Source organism: Nycticebus coucang, chromosome 20 (genome assembly GCF_027406575.1).
Source record: "Nycticebus coucang isolate mNycCou1 chromosome 20, mNycCou1.pri, whole genome shotgun sequence".
Taxonomy (NCBI): domain Eukaryota; kingdom Metazoa; phylum Chordata; class Mammalia; order Primates; family Lorisidae; genus Nycticebus; species Nycticebus coucang.
Window position 1 is genome coordinate 60396553 of NC_069799.1, and position 16231 is coordinate 60412783.

At 37.7% G+C, this 16231-nt stretch overlaps 1 protein-coding gene across 2 annotated transcripts in view; it reads left to right on the forward strand.

The window, feature by feature from the left end:
- The window catches only part of UPF2 (UPF2 regulator of nonsense mediated mRNA decay), a 98354-nt gene that overhangs the window by 35239 nt on the left and 46884 nt on the right, over positions 1 to 16231 (forward strand). For both annotated transcript variants that reach the window (XM_053573018.1, XM_053573019.1), the window contains 2 exons: positions 365 to 450; positions 12832 to 12940. In XM_053573018.1, the coding sequence (XP_053428993.1) occupies positions 365 to 450; positions 12832 to 12940 (195 nt within the window). The remainder of the gene's footprint in view (positions 1 to 364; positions 451 to 12831; positions 12941 to 16231) is intronic.

A 16231-nucleotide genomic window follows, 5' to 3' on the forward strand; every position in this document is an offset into this window, starting at 1 on the left:
GAAAACTTTCCTGATATTAACATTGATTTACTTGTCTTTAATGAAGACTAAAGGCATCGATTGTATTTTTCATATGGTTATTTGCCAAACATCTTGTGGTAGGTTTTTTTTTTTTTTAACTTAGTGCTGTTCCCAGCACTAGGTTGCATTCAAAAAGTAAGAAGCATAGATTTTTAGATATGTAATTAGAGAGAACTTTAAGCTTAGTGATCTTTTTAATTTGGGAAATGCTTATAATACCAATGTCTTAAAAACATTTTAAAATATTGTTTAAGAACAAGTGAAAATACCGTAGTGGGCGAGGTTTCTGCTTTCAGTGGCTAAATCAAAGTTTTTAAAGAAAAAGTTTGCTTTTTCTCAATAGGCTGCAATGGATTTTTGTATGAACATGAACACAAAGGCAAACAGGAAGAAGTTGGTACGGGCGCTCTTCATTGTTCCTAGACAAAGGTAGGTATTAAAAAAGAGAAATTTTAAGTGTTTTTACTCGGTAGTGATGTTTACAGAAAGTAAGGTCAAAGTTCTTAATTACCTTTAAAAATACCTCTTGTGTTGATTTTTTTCACTAGTAGGTGTTGTTACCAACAACAGGTCTTGTTAGCTCTAATGGAAATACTTTCTCTGATATCTGCTATTTTAGGAGAAAATATTTAAGGATAACTTAAGAGTAATAATAATTGATAGAACCAGTTGGTTTATTTTCGCCTCTGAGGTGGAAAAAAATAATAAATGGCATATAAGTGTTTTGGAGAGTTTTTATTTTGTGTACAGATGAGACTAATTTAGTGTACCTAGTTCTTGAATTTGTGTTTAAATGAAAAATTTCAAATTATTTAGGCAATTACGATAGAGATGAGATAGCCCACCTAGAGATTCATTGGGTAGAATTAGAAGTCATATTGGTGATAACATTGCTAGTAATTCAAGACAAATAGTTGCATAATGCTTTGAGAAAATTCTCCATGTTTTATATTACGCTAAATTAAGACTCCTGCTTCACCTAAACATTTCAGGACCACTCATAGAATGTTGACCTTAGCATTATCCGGAGGAGATCCATTACTGTTTATTCTACAATGAATAAAGAATTTTGTTACCTGTTATGGGGATTACGTACAAAATAGCTAAGGTAGATACTTTCCTCAAAAGATAAAGATTCTAAGGGATTTCACTGAAGTCTCTTCAGCAGAATTTTAATTTGGTCCAATTCATTGGTGGGGGCCCCTAATCTCTTAATGGTAAGATTTCTCGGTGAAACTAAATTACTACTTGTCTTTTTTTCTTTCATGCTGATTTTTTTTATTAAGTCGTATACATATAGATCAGGAAATCATGCTGATTTTTTAATCTCCTGTCAGCACCATTAATATGAGCACTTAGTTTTTTATTTTAGTGGGGCAAGGGAGAGCGAGGGTGTTAATGTATGTAATCAGAAAGAATTATGTAATTAAAAAAGTCATATTGAGAAGTACACTCTAAGGAGCCATAAATGAGGAGGTACACATTATTTTATGTACATCTAATCTACCTAAGGAAAAATACTGAGACGTGTTACAATTTTGTGGATATGAAAATGGGGGGAATACCTTGAATTGAAGGGAATTTAAATTTTTTCCCTCCACAGCCCAGCTGATTCTGGGTGTAGAAGCAGCATTAGCAGCTAGGAATTTGACTAACTTATGTGGGGTGACAGTAGCATAACCATAACATTTATAGTCCAACTGGTATTTGTTTAGGACAAATGCTAAACCAGACAGATGGTAGGTGTGAAAATACAACTACATAAAACAGTGTTATATTATCTTAGGCTGATTTTTTTTTCAAGTGAGTCTTTACCCTGTCGATGGGATGTATGTTTTCAAATTTTTCTTTTCAGCTGTTTATTTGAATGACGTGACATGTAGCAACAATTGTCTGGACTTAATTTTTATTGCAACATTTATAATACAGAATAGACTTAAGTTAGCAAAAATTAAAAGCTTGTTACCTGGTTGATCTTGTGGTAGTAAAAAGGTAAAAAAAAAAAAAAAAATAAATGTTAACAAAATAAACCATGCAGTGATGTTTAAGTAGTTTACTTATAAAGGGGCATCTTCTCTTTTTGTATACCTATTCCTCTCTCACCTTCAAAAAAAAAGTGGTCCTAAAAAATTGTGTACTATTATTGGTTTTCTATCAGTCATATCCTTTATAACTGAATTTATCTGCTTAGCTCAGGAGATAGAAAACTGCATGCAAATTAGTAGTAGTTGGAATCTGCTAGAAATGTCAGTTTGAAATAGTAGGAAATAACAAATTATGGTTGGAGAAGAGAGAAAAAATATTTTAAAAAGATAAAATTTACTTAAAATGCATAGTGAATGAGCTATGAGAAAGACACCCCCCCCAGTCTTACATACCTGAATTGTATAACTATAATAAGTTTGTTACAATCAGCTTGATGATCAGGAAAGATTAAATTCTATTCTAATATTTATTCATTTATTAAATCGTTAGTGGTCATCTGCATACTGTGCTCAATGCTGGAGATAGTGATGAAGAAGATTGACTTAGTTCATTGCATTCACTTAGTTTATGAATTGCAGAGGAAGACAGATGAATAATTCTAAGCGTAGTTATGAAGAAGTGCAGCATGCTTTGAAGCATAGTGCTACTGGAACTGATTGATTTAGTCTGGGGAGTCAGAGTAGGCTGCCTGAACAAGAGTCATTTAATCTGAATCCTGAGAAAGGAATTGGCTAGACAGCAATGGGTGAGGAAAGAGAATAGAGAAAACATTTCTGACAAGGCAATAGTGTGCAGAGAGACAGAGACAGGAAAGGTCATGGCATCAAACTATGGCTAAACCGCTTTCTTGGACTGCCTGGCATTGTCCACTAGTCTGTAAGCTACAAGAAGGAGGCCGTGTTTACTTCTTTATTCCCAGCACAACTCCCAACACGTAGGAGTGATCGAAATATATAACATAGCACATAATGCCCTTTCTAAGCCTGTTTTCAGTTTCTTTAGTCTTCATTCTAGCTACTCTTCTTGCAGAGTGATTTCTACCCTTTGCTCTCTCCACTCCCATTTCATGCCTTTGCCTCTACTTTGTATTTTATCTGGGATGTCCTTTATTTTTCCACCGGAAATCTTGGACTCACCCTTTAAGTCTTAGCACAAAAGCTACCTTCTTTGAACAGCCTTACTTTCCTTATGTAGATACAGGTGCTTTTTTATAGCGGTTTCCACATGTGTTCATGGGAAGAATTAGGCACGTTGTGTTCCCATTGCTGGTTTGCTGCCGTATCTGCCAGACTGTCTCTGAGCTTCCAGCCCTTTAGGAGAGAGGACTAGATCATTTCATTTTGTACATCTCTAACACCATTTATTAGAGTGTTAGCATAGTGTTCAGTACATAGTACATGTTTAAAAATAATTGATGCACTGATGTTGGTCATGAACAGTTTAAAATAATAAATAATACATTGTCATGGCTCAAAACCCACAAGTATAAAATACGTGTGGTGAAAAGTGTCCTTCCTATGCTTCTCTATCTATCCAATTCACTCTCCTTTCAATAGGAAACCACTGTCAAGAATGACATGGAAATTCGTGAAGAGTTCCATATTTTTTGGCTTGGCACCTGTAGCACAGTGGTTATGGCACCAGACACATGCATCAAGGCTGGTGGGTTCAAGCCTGGCCTGGGCCAGTTAGCCAACAATGACAAATGCAACAACAAAAAAATATAGCCGGGCATTGTGGCGGGCGCCTGAAGTCCTAGCTACTTGGGAGGCTGAGGCAGGAGAATCACTTAAGCCAGTGGTTCTCAACCTTCCTGATGCTGCTTAAGCCAGTGGTTCTCAACCTGCCTTAGTACAGTTCCTCACGGTGTGCTGACCCCCAACCATAAAATTATTTTCGTTGCTACTTCATAACTGTAATTTTGCTATTGTTATGAATCGTAATGTAAATATGTGATATGCAGGATGGTCTTAGGCAGCCCCTGTGAAAGGGTCATTCGACCCCCAAAAGGGTCATGACCCACAGGTTGAGAACAACTGGTTTAAGCCCAAGAGTTGGAGGTTGCTGTGAGCTGTGACGCCATGGCACTGTACCAAGGGCGACATTAATGAGACTCTGTCTCAAAAAAAAAGAATCTTACATATTCTCCTGAATTTACTTTTGCATCATATATCAGAAAATATAATTATAGATTCCTATTCCTGTTTTTTATACAATGGGCAACTTATTAAACATACCTTTTCATTTCGATACACAAGATTTCCCTTGTTATTTCTTTTAAAGCTGCAGGGTTTCTTTTAGTGGATGTACTATATTTAGCACATTTGACTGTGTATTTAACTGTTTCAAGCTTTCTGGCCTCTGCCATTATAAACAGTGCCACATTTGCACTTCCCCTTCTTTCTAATCTTCATTAAATTAGCCAGTAGTTTAGTTGTTTCGTTTTTTTCCTACCCAAACTCCCCAGTTTTGGGTTTTTTGGTTTTTTTTTTTCCTTAAGAGAGATGGGGTCTTTCTTAGTTACCCTGGCTGGAATACAGTAGCATGATCATAGCTCACTGTAACCCCAGGCTTCTGGGCTCAGGTGATCCTTCTGCCTCAGCCTCACCAGTAGCTGGGACTCCAGGTATCTACCATGACACCTGGCTAATTTTTCTGTTTAGGTAGAGACATGGTCTCATTCTTGCTCAGGCTGGTCTTGAACCCCTGAGCTCAAGAACTCAAGAAACCCTTCTGCCTCAGCCTCCCACAATGCTAGGATTACAAGGGTGAGCCACCATGCCTGGCCTGTTTGTACTTTTTGACTGTTAGAAAGTTTTTCACATCCTGGCCACACTTGTTATTATCTGTGTTTTGATTGTAGCTATCCTTGTGGATGTGAAAGTAGAGACTCATTGTGGTTTTGATTTGCACAGTTGACACTCTGGATCTGGGGATTCTGCATCCATGAATTCAGTCAATTGTGGATCGAAAATTTTTGGGGAAAAAAACAAAAACAGTAAAAACAATAATACAACAATAAAAAATAGTACAAATAAAAAATGCAGTAAAACAACTATTTATATAACATTTCCACTGTATTAGGTATTATAAATAATTTAGAGGTGATTTAAAGTATATAGGATGGTATGCATAGGTTAGATGCCATTACTACATCATTTATATCAGGGAATTGAACATCCTTAGATTTTGGTATTTATGGGGGATCTTGGAATCAATCCCTGATGGATATTGAGGGATAAATATTGGTTATTTCTCTTAATGACAAATGATGTTAAAAGTCTTTTTGTGTGCTTCTTGGCCATTTGTGTATCATCTTTGGAGAAATGGTCATATCCTTTGCTTTTTAAAACTATATTTGTCTTTTTATTGAGTTTTTTTTTTTTTTGCAGTTTTTCGCCGGGGCTGGGTTTGAACCCACCACCTCTGGCATATGGGGCCGGTGCCCTACTCCATTGAACCACAGGCACCGCCCCGAGTTGTTTTTTTATATATTGTTGGTGCGCATACCTTATAAGATACAATTTGCAGGTTTAGCGCCCATAGCACAGTGGTTACGGCACCAGCCACATACACCGAGGCTGGCGGGTTCAAACCCAGGCCAGCTAAGCAACAATGACAACTGTAACAGAAAAATAGCTGGGCATTGTGGTGGGCACCTGTAGTCCCAGCCACTTGAGAGGCTAAGGCAAGAGGATCACTTAAACCCAAGAGTTTGAGGTTACTGTGAGCTGTGACAGCCATAGCCCTCTACCGAGGACGACACAGTGAGCCTCTGTCTCAAAAAAACAAAAAAACAAAAAAACAAAAAAAGATACAATTTGCAAATATTTTCTTTCATTTTCCGAAATCTTTTCACTTTCTTGGTGGTTTGGTTTGCAGCAAAAAAAAAAAAAAAATTTTTTTTTTTTGAAATTTGATGGAGTCTATCTTTATAGTTGTTAAAGGTCTAATCTAGAGCAGTGTTTTAACTTTCAGTTGTGTTCTTCCTTCATTAAATAGAAAAAAAAAGAAATCTCAAAAGGCTGTCATTTCTCTTAGCCTATTAATTTGAAGGAATCCACAGGAATGAAATGTGAAAATCCCCTTAATTAAATATTTGCATGCCACAAGTAATATATAACGTATCTATAAACACATATAATTGAAATTTCACAGTGTTTATATCTTAAGTACACATAATGTGTCCATCATCCAGATCCAAGATGTAGAACATTCCTAGCACCCCCAGAAAGCAGCTTAGCTAAGGCAGATTTTGAGTTTAATATCAGAGTCAGGGAAAATGTGTGAAGAGTTCCTTTCCTTATAGTGAATGTAGAAGCACATAGTATTGTTTACAGTGACTTTGAAGCCATAAGGTAGCTAAGTGTTGGCAGGTGAGTGTCCAGCATCTCTTAAACATAAGCAGAGTGCTGTTCAAAGGTGATGTGCTGCACTCGATGTTTGAAAACCTCTTCTGATCAAGCTTTTAGGAAAGTTTGCTGGAGTCTTGTGAGAAAGTTTCTTTCTGGACATCTTCCCTCCTTAAATTTGGAACTACTGAAAGAGTGTGTTTTTGAAACCTATTAGTACGCGACACCACTTGATGGCACTGTTGTGTTGTGAACAGCAACACTGTGAAAACAGTCAACAGGGTATTTGGTTGGGGATTTCAGAGTAATCTGAAATCTTTTATTTATTATATTTTATCTTTTTGGAGTCATCTCCTTTGTGTTTCCTATGAAGAGAATCCTTTGTATTCTTTAATTGAACTGTAACTGTGTTCTTCGGCATACTTTTTCCCCCAGGTATTTTTGAGCACAGAGATAAAATTTGTAGCTTTCAAGTTGAATTCTCTTAGATTTTTAAAGAGAAAAAGAAAGGTAGACATTTCTTTTAGAAAGCCAATTGATTAGGAGATAAAAACCTGTAAGAATTTCTTTTCCCTCTTGAGTAACAAAAGCATGTGTATTTGTGTGTACGTGTCTGCATTCTTGCTATTTCTTGCTTATAGTTAGTGATTGTATGTTTACTAACTTGATTATCATTAACTGCCAGAAGGATACTTAAACGTGTGATTCAGGAGATCTTGAAGATACAAACAAGGTTTTATTATTGCTTAAGAAAAAAGGATTCTGGGCGGCACCTGTGGCTCAGTCGGTAGGGCGCCCGCCCCATATACCGAGGGTGGCGGGTTCAGGCCCGCCCAGGCCAAACTGCAACCAAAAAAAATAGCCGGGCGTTGTGGCCGGCGCCTGTAGTTCCAGCTACTTGGGAGGCTGAGGCAAGAGAATCGCTTAAGCCCAGGAGTTGGAGGTTGCTGTGAGCTGTGTGAGGCCACGGCACTCTACTGAGGGTTATCAAGTGAGACTCTGTCTCTACAAAAAAAAAAAAAAGAAAAAAGGATTCTTTGTAAGTTTTTTGTTAACCATTGGTCAAAATAATTTTCACACTCAGAACATTTTAGAATTCATTTCAAAGGAAAGATTTAAGTTTATTTTCCAGTTGCTTTTCAGAAAACTCAAATTAGGTGAACTATCCATCTAGCTTAAATTTGGGCACAGAAATTGCTCTTTATATTGATTAAAATATTTCATTTTGTATTATAATAGCTTTCACATGAATGATATGACATCTTGCACACTTCATTCCTTTTTGAGCTTGTATTCTTTGGAATACAAGAAACATTCTTTAGCAGGGTTGGCATTGATCAAGTATATAATTTATTACTTTGTTTACAACATAAGGGATTTTATTTTGTGAAATAAGGAATGGACAGTCACAGAACTTGAAGATTTAAAGAGGGGGGTTCATTTTATTCGTTAGAAGATCCTGAAAAAATGCAGCATCTAACTTTACTTCCACTTTGCCAATTCCAAAAGAAACAAAAACTAGATTTACTAACTACCTAGAAAAGCTTTAAAGAGTTAAGTTCTGTGCCGGCCCCATATTCCGAGGGTGGCAGGTTCAAACCCGGCCCCGGCCGAACTGCAACCAAAAAATAGCCGGGCGTTGTGGCCGGCGCCTGTAGTCCAGCTGCTCAGGAGGCTGAGGCAAGAGAATCGCTTAAGCCCAGGAGTTGGAGGTTGCTGTGAGCTGTGTGAGGCCACGGCACTCTACCGAGGGCCATAAAGTGAGACTCTGTCTCTACAAAAAAAAAAATAAATAAAATTAAAAAAAAGAGTTAAATTCTTCTCAGGGAATCCTTAAACCATTTTTTTAAATCTCTGTTAAAGCTGAAAGCACTTTCCTGTGTTGTTAGTTCACTGATGCAAACCTGAACACAAATTGTTTTATTTGTGTTGTGTTGTGTTTGTATTTGTATTGTGTTGTGAAAATAACACAAAATTGTTTTATTTTAAAATGGGTAACTATATCTGCATATTTTTGGGAGCTCAGAAAGAGTCTTGGCCAGGAATGGTTCATGCCTCTAATTCCAGCACTTTGGGAGCCTGAGGTGAGTGTATCCCTTCAGGCCAGGAGTTTGAAGTTACAGGGAGGTATGATTGGGCCACTGTACTCCAGCCTAGGTGACAGAGCAGGACCATGTCTGAGAAAATAAAAGGTTTGAAGTAGATTGAGATAATTGGAAGAAGAAGAAAAAATGAAGCAAGTTATAAGTGACAGGCCAATAAATAGAGGAAATGACATAGTTTAAGAATTTTTTTTTATGGTACGTATTATGATCTCAAACATTGTTAAAAAATGCATTAAAAGAGACAACCAAGGTAAAACTTAGTTTAGAAATTTTAGAGCTGATTGTTAAAAAAATTCAAATACAGAATCTAGAAAAAAGAAATAAAGAACATTACAAAGTTTAAGAAATGAACAGATATTATGCTATTAATAAGAAAAAAAAGCCACTTGAATTTTAGCAAAATAGATAATTTTTTTAAAACATACATTTTTTTAAAAACTGAATTAGGACAAAATAAAATACAGTAATGATCAGGGAAGAAAATGTAAAAACTTATTAGATTAAGTCTTAATAGACTAAGACTAGATAGCTTTTTAGAGTTCTTTTGATTTTTCATGGAATAAGTAATTTCTCTGCTATATCACTTGGTCCAGAGCATTAAAAACTTGCTGAATCTGGCTCGGCACTGGTCAGGGCGCCGGACACCTGCAACGGGGCTGGTGGGTTCAAACCTGGCCCGAGCCTGCTAAACAAACAAAACAAAATAGCTGGGTGTTGTGGTGGGCACCTGTAGTCCCAGCTACAAGGGAGGCTGAGGCAAGAGAATCGCTAGAGCCACAACACTCTTCCAAGGGTGACATGATGAGACTCTGTCTCAAAAAAATAAATAAATAAAAACTTGGTATTTCATATTTCATAAAAAAAGATAAACTAACAAAAAAAGAATAAGAAAGCTAAAAGTATTAACTAATCTTTTGAATGTCTTTGTAAAAACTGTAGGTAAAATACTCACAAATCATATTTAATACATAGCATATTAAAAAATAAGAATCCAGTATGATCAGAGAGGATTGCTCTTAGGAATGGAAGAATAGTTGAACATAGGAAATCTACTAATGTGTATAACATTAATTGGAAAATAAGAAACTATGAATATCCTGTTAGTTGCTTGAAAGATATTTGATAAATGAGCTTTTTTGGTGAAATTTAATATTTTTGTAAAGATAGGATGATGCTTCCTTAATATGGGGAAAACTATCTTAGACTAAATGCTAACAGAGTGAGATCCCAAAGCCATCCATCTATCTATCTATCTACAGTACCTACTGGTTCTAAGCATTGTTTTGAGTGCTAGGTAAACTGTGTCCCATGGAATGTAACATTCTAGTCTCTGGGAGGCGTAACAGATAAAATGAACATAACAAATAAGTAAATTATTTATTATGTTAGAAGGTGGTAAATTATATTTTAAAAAGCAGTCGGGGCAAGGTAGCTCCTACGTATTATCCCAGCACTTTGGTGGGCTGAGGTGGGAGGATTGCTTGAGGCAAGTAATTCAACATCAGCCTGGGCAACATGGTAAGACCCTGTCTCTGCAGACAGAAATATAAAAATTAGCCAGGTATGGTGGCACTAGCTGGTAGTCCCAGCTACTCAGGAGACTTGATTGAGCCCAGGAGTTTGAGGTTGCAGTGAGCTATGATGAAGCCACTGCCGGGGTAGCAGCAAGACTCTGTCTCAAAAAAAAAAAAAGTTGTATAGGGTAAGGGGATTGGGAGGAAGGTGGGGTGAGTTTGTGGTTTCAGTGGCATATTTGGAATAGGCATTTAGGGAAAGGCCACGGGTAGCACCAGTGCAAGGCTTTGCTGACGAGCCAGTGTGCCTGGAACAGGTTGAGCAGAGGATGGGTCAGCCCCTGAGGTGACAGAGGTACTGTTTGTTGCCAGAGAGTTCATGCCTGGGCCTCCTAACTCCCAGCCCATTGCCCTCTGTTAGCCTGTGACCTTCGCTCTTGTATCTGTACTGTGGCAATTGGGAGCAGTAGAAGCTAAGGGTGGGTTAAAAGTCCTATATTTGAATTTGGCAACTGATTATGAACTGAAAAAGAATATTTTATTGTTGCTAAAATGGGTATGGGAAACAAATGAAGAACCTAATATTCTATGATAACTAATACTTATAAATTTCATATTAAAGTGAATCCATTTATGATGTAGGAAAATTAAAAGTTTACTTATTCCAGGCTTTTAAAAATATTTTTCAGGGAGTGGTTTGACCTACATTATATGCATTGTCTGTGACAGAAGCTTAACCTTCAATTGAGGAAGGTTTTTGAATATTTAATTGTTTAATGTTTAACATTAAATGGTTTTTTGTTTGTTTGTTTGTTTTTGGGACAGAGCCTCAAGCTGTCGCCCTGGGTGGAGTGCTGTGGCATCACAGCTCACAGCAACCTCCAACTCCTGGGCTTACGTGATTCTGTTGCTTCAGCCTCCCAAGTAGCTGGGACTACAGATGCCCACCACAACGCCTGGCTACTTTTTTTTGGTTGTTGTCATTGTTGTTTGGAAGTCCCGGGCTGGGTTCAAACCTGCTAGCTCTGGTATATATGGCTGGCGCCTTAGCCGCTTGAGCTACAGGCACCAAGCCAACATTAAATGTTTTAATTTGAAACATTTTTGAATCTTTATGTAATGGATTATAGTTTTTGCTCTTTCTTTAAAGAATGATATGGTTTCATTTAAAAAGAATTATTGAGATTTTATTGCGAAGCTCTAATATGTTACTGACTTCTCTTAGCATCTGTTGTCTCATTTCTGAAATGGTGATTACAATGTCAGCATCACAGGGTGGTTATTAGGTTAATAAGTTGAATAATATGTGTATAGATGCCTATCTGTGCCTAGCTAGCACATTAGTTAAGAACTAAATAAGGATCAGTGTCTATAGCTCAGTGGCCAGGGCGCCAGCCACATACATCGGAGCTGGAGGGTTCAAACCCAGCCCCAGCCTGCCAAACAACAGTGACAGTAACAACCAAAAAAAAAAAAAATAGCCAGGCGTTGTGATGGGCACCGGTAGTCCCAGCTTCTTGGGAGGCTGAGACAAGAGAATTGCTTAAGCCCAAGAGTTAGAGGTTGCTGTGAGCTGTGATGCTACGTCACCCTTCTGGGCAACATAGTGAGACTCTGTCTTAAAAAAAAAGAACTAAATAAATGATAGGTATCTTTCAAATTATAACGGTCCAAGTTTTTGAGGCTTTTAGGCATGGATTTACTCAATTTCTTCTCCTTAACTGCCCCTTTCAAATTTATCTCCATTCTTCTTCCTTCGCTGTGTCTGTTCTTCTGTGTAAGGGTTAATCTGTCAGGAGCTTCCCGGATCTAATTCTAAGCCTTTCATGGTATGCAGTCTCTTTCCTGATGATCAAACTATTCTCATGTATTATTCCTGTGTACAGTGATCTATTTGGTGATAATTAAGGCTTATGATTCTTTCATTTCTAGATGGCTTCCAGTTGTCACAGTTTTTGAGCTTAGTCTACTTTTTCAGTTTAGTTTTTAGGTTCCTTCCTCGCTGTCAGCTCTCATTACTTGCTGCTGTCAGTGCAGCACTTTTATTAGTTCTTCTCTGCTTCCCAGCTTGGCATCTGATCTGCTGAGTGTCGAATCATGGAGTAATCAAATTGTATAAAATAATGTCTAGGGCAGAAATGGAAAATAAGTTTTAGCTTGTGTTGATTCTAATTAGTAGTAGCTGCCCGGAGTCCTGCATAAGGCAGCATTTTTGGATGGAGCTTTGTCCATGTGTGATGAAAAAGAGTGGGCTGACTGTGGGCACGTGAGTGCCACATACTTGTCATTTAAAGTACGATCCTGAAGGTGGATCCAAGTGGGTTCTGAAATGAATGAAGTATGTAAGTTAGTGTGTGGATTTTGTGATACTGTTTTGACTTCTTGGATGTTTTTGGTTATTGATTACCTTCTTATTTTAGATGTTGGGGTTTCTAAATAACTTACCCCTGGATAAATGAAAGAAATTATTTGAAAGGATTTTGTTTTACACTGTATAAATTGCCTTTAGTTTTCTAAGTATGCAGTTACTTAGTAATTACATGATTAAAAACTTAAACCAACTCAGAGCTTTTTTTTGTTTGGTGTTTCACATTTTATCAAAATTACATACTTAGTAAAATTAGAGATGTGTGATAAATTCACTGAATGGAAAACGCCAGATTATTAATAAACTTTTGTAAGGCTGATTGAATTTTCAGACATTTCATTATGATGTCAATAAAGAGGCATGTCTGTATGATTATTACTTTTAAAATCATTTAATGTGTGAATACATCTGAGAAAGTTTAAGTTTAAATTGAATTATTTCTGATATGTCTTTCCTTTTACACATATCACATATAACTTTTGCAGGTTGGATTTGCTACCATTTTATGCAAGATTGGTTGCTACATTGCATCCCTGCATGTCTGATGTAGCAGAGGATCTTTGTTCCATGCTGAGGGGGGATTTCAGATTTCATGTATGTATTTAAGCATTTATTTTGTAATATATATATTTTTAAAAATTGAGTAAGGATTCTTTAGATTAAGAACGTGATTGTTGATGAGCATATATATTATTGAAATTTGGTAGTGATATAACAGTTCTGAATTTATGGAATTCTAAATCTTAAAAATGTGAATTTATTCAACAAAGCTTGAAATGGCAAAGTGAGATTTTACCTGGGAAGTGAGCCATTGCTGCTACGTTATCCCCCCATTGTAGTTATTTCACTTTTTGCTTTTGTAAAGTAAAAACCATTCTCCAAGGTCAAGACAGCCAGGGGCCTTGTTGTGTTTCCAGCAGGATCAGCAATGATGAGTCAGGGTGCCATGTGGGGTGCCTCTGGAGTGTTGGGGTCCAAATGTGTGGACCATAAAAGGTTCCATAAATTCTCTCATATTAGTAAATGCTGTTGTGGCCCATGTTTTATTGATTCTTGTCTTAAGAGTTTCTACCTTGGGTAGTGGTGAGTTTTTTAAAGACCACCCTGGGAAATACCAGGGGCCTATTACCAGACAGCTTCCATAGGAGTCTGAACAGACTGAACTACAACTTCAGTGTTGTAGTTCTCCCCAACCCAAGTAGCCAGGTCATCTTCAGATACTGGCTTGGTGAGGGTGGGGTAGGGAATGGTACTGCTAGGAGGGGACTGACAGTGGGCATTGGTAGATAATGAAAAAACATGAAATTCAAGTGTTTATATTAGCTAGGGGGAAATTGTGTTTACAAAATTTAGCTTGATGGTAAGTTGCTCTGGATGCAAATAAAATCAGGAATTGTTTGCTGTGTTCATTACCTGCTTTACTATGTTCATCGCACACAGATCAGGAGCATTGCAGGGAACTCAGAAAAGAAGAGACACAATTTCTGAGGTCAGGAATCTAATGATGTAGTTGGGGAGACAAGGCATAAAGACAAAAGCAAGAGGGAAATAAAATTTCAATCCTTAAATATAATATAAGAAATTGCATGCTTAATTGTCAAGTGAATTATTGGAGAGTGAGTGCTTTGGTTCCAAGGAAGGAGAAAGTCTTAGGAGGGTGAATGATCTGTACTAGCTTCTTGGAGTAGGAGTTAATTTGGTATTACGAGATTTGTGGTTAAGATTTTTCTGGGCCAGCTTTTGCTACAATGCTTTTTAGATTTTCATAGGTAATATTAATTAGAAAGATTTTTATGTTTAGAGAAGTTGAAAATACTGAACTCAATAAAACTAAATGGTTTTGTTTTGTTTTATTATAAGAATTCTGAAAGCTTTAATATGTTATAATGTGCTTTGGGGGTCTTCTGGAGGGGCACAAGTATATAATCCTTTAAAGAACATACTTTGATAAATGTTGCTAGTTCAGGGACTGATGCGTCAGAAGCCCTGAAATTCTTGGTATGTTTAACCCCATTGTACACACCACTGTTTTGCCAGTGGACAGTACGAGTGTATTATATGAGTTACATGCCTGTACTGCTCAATCAAACTCCAAATTGAAACAGACGTTGCTGGAGGAAGCATAATTGGTGCTTTTCGTGAAAAACCTAAAATTAATAACATTTTCCATGTGTACTCTCCTCCCATTTTAAAATTGAGATGGGAATTGGAGAATTGGCTTTTTTTTTTTTTTTGTAGAGACAGAGTCTCACTTTATGGCCCTCGGTAGAGTGCCGTGGCCTCACACAGCTCACAGCAACCTCCAACTCCTGGGCTTAAGCGATTCTCTTGCCTCAGCCTCCCGAGTAGCTGGGACTACAGGCGCCCGCCACAACGCCCGGCTATTTTTTGGTTGCAGTTTGGCCTGGGCCGGGTTTGAACCCGCCACCCTCGGTATATGGGGCTGGCACCCTACCAACTGAGCCACAGGCACCGCCCCGAGAATTGGCATTTTTATTATAACCGCTGCAGTGCTTCATTGTAAATGGGCGAAATGCATGGTGTTAGAATTCCAGGAGCATGCTTTGGAACCACTGCTCTCAGGGAAGAGAAGAGAGGACACTGGAAGGAATTGATTTTCTTTTACTTCCCCCACGATCTGTCCTTCCCTGTTGCCAAATCTGCACTTTGCCAATGATTTCGTATTAGGTCATAAGTATGCTCAGTGCCTGGTGCTCACCCATCTTCAAAGGAAAATAAAATAATAGCAACAACAGAAAACTTCTCTCAACACCCCTACTCCCCTGCAGCTGTCTTCTTCCCCTTTCTTCGTATTCACATGTTGTAGAGTCTGCTTATCTATATTTCTGCGTGCTTGCACCCTTTGACTCCCCATGATAGCTGCACCCTGGCAGAGACCGACAATATTTCTTAATTGCTTGGTTGTTGATGTCTCTTCAGATTCTAAACTCCTGGACACTCCTGCTTTGTAGGAAACTGTCATTCTGTCTCCACCACATGCTGCTGGCACTGTGACTTTGGCCAAGTTACTCAATTGCTCTAAACCTCAATCTCCATATCTATTAACTGGGGATAATAATTGTATCTTTTATTTATTTATTTATTTTATTTATTTTTGAGACAGAGTCTCACTTTGTTGTCCTCAGTAGAGTGCCTTGGCGTCATAGCTCACAGCAACCTCCTACTCTTGGGCTCTAGCGATCCTCTTATCTCAGTTTTTCATTTTCAGTAGAGACGGGGTCTTCCTCTTCCTCAGGCTGATCTCAAATTTGTGAGCTCAATTAATCCACCTGCCTTGGCCTCCCAGAGTGCTAGGATTATAGGGATGAGCCACCACGCTCAGCCACCTGTATCTTTTAACATAGACTATTCCTAAGCATTAAATGAGATAATGCATATACAGTTCTTCACACAGTGTCTGCTCATAAATATTATTGTAATGATTATCCTGTCCGTACCGCCACTTCTTCCTGATTCTTACTTAATGACTGCTATTCTTAATCTCCTTCACCTTTTCTTTCTGGGTGAATTCATATGCTAAAATTTCCTAAGCTTTCTTCTTCCTTTACCTTTTTTTTTTTGATGGAGTACATTTTACCTGCTCTTCAATTCACATCTATTCCCAACAACCCCAGATATGTATCTCTTGCCAGAACCTGTCTCCTGATACTGAGAAAGTCATCATGTACTTCTAGCTAAATGTGTTCAAAAAATAGGCTTGTTATGTTCTTCTTAAAAATGTCCTTAATCTTTATTTCCTCGAAGCTACTTCTTTATTTTCCCTGTAAATTTGCAGTATATTTTGCCTAATTGGTAAGAGAAACTACCTCTACTTCAGGAGGCATAGTTACCAAATTCCATTAATGCTGCCGCCTAAAGCACTTC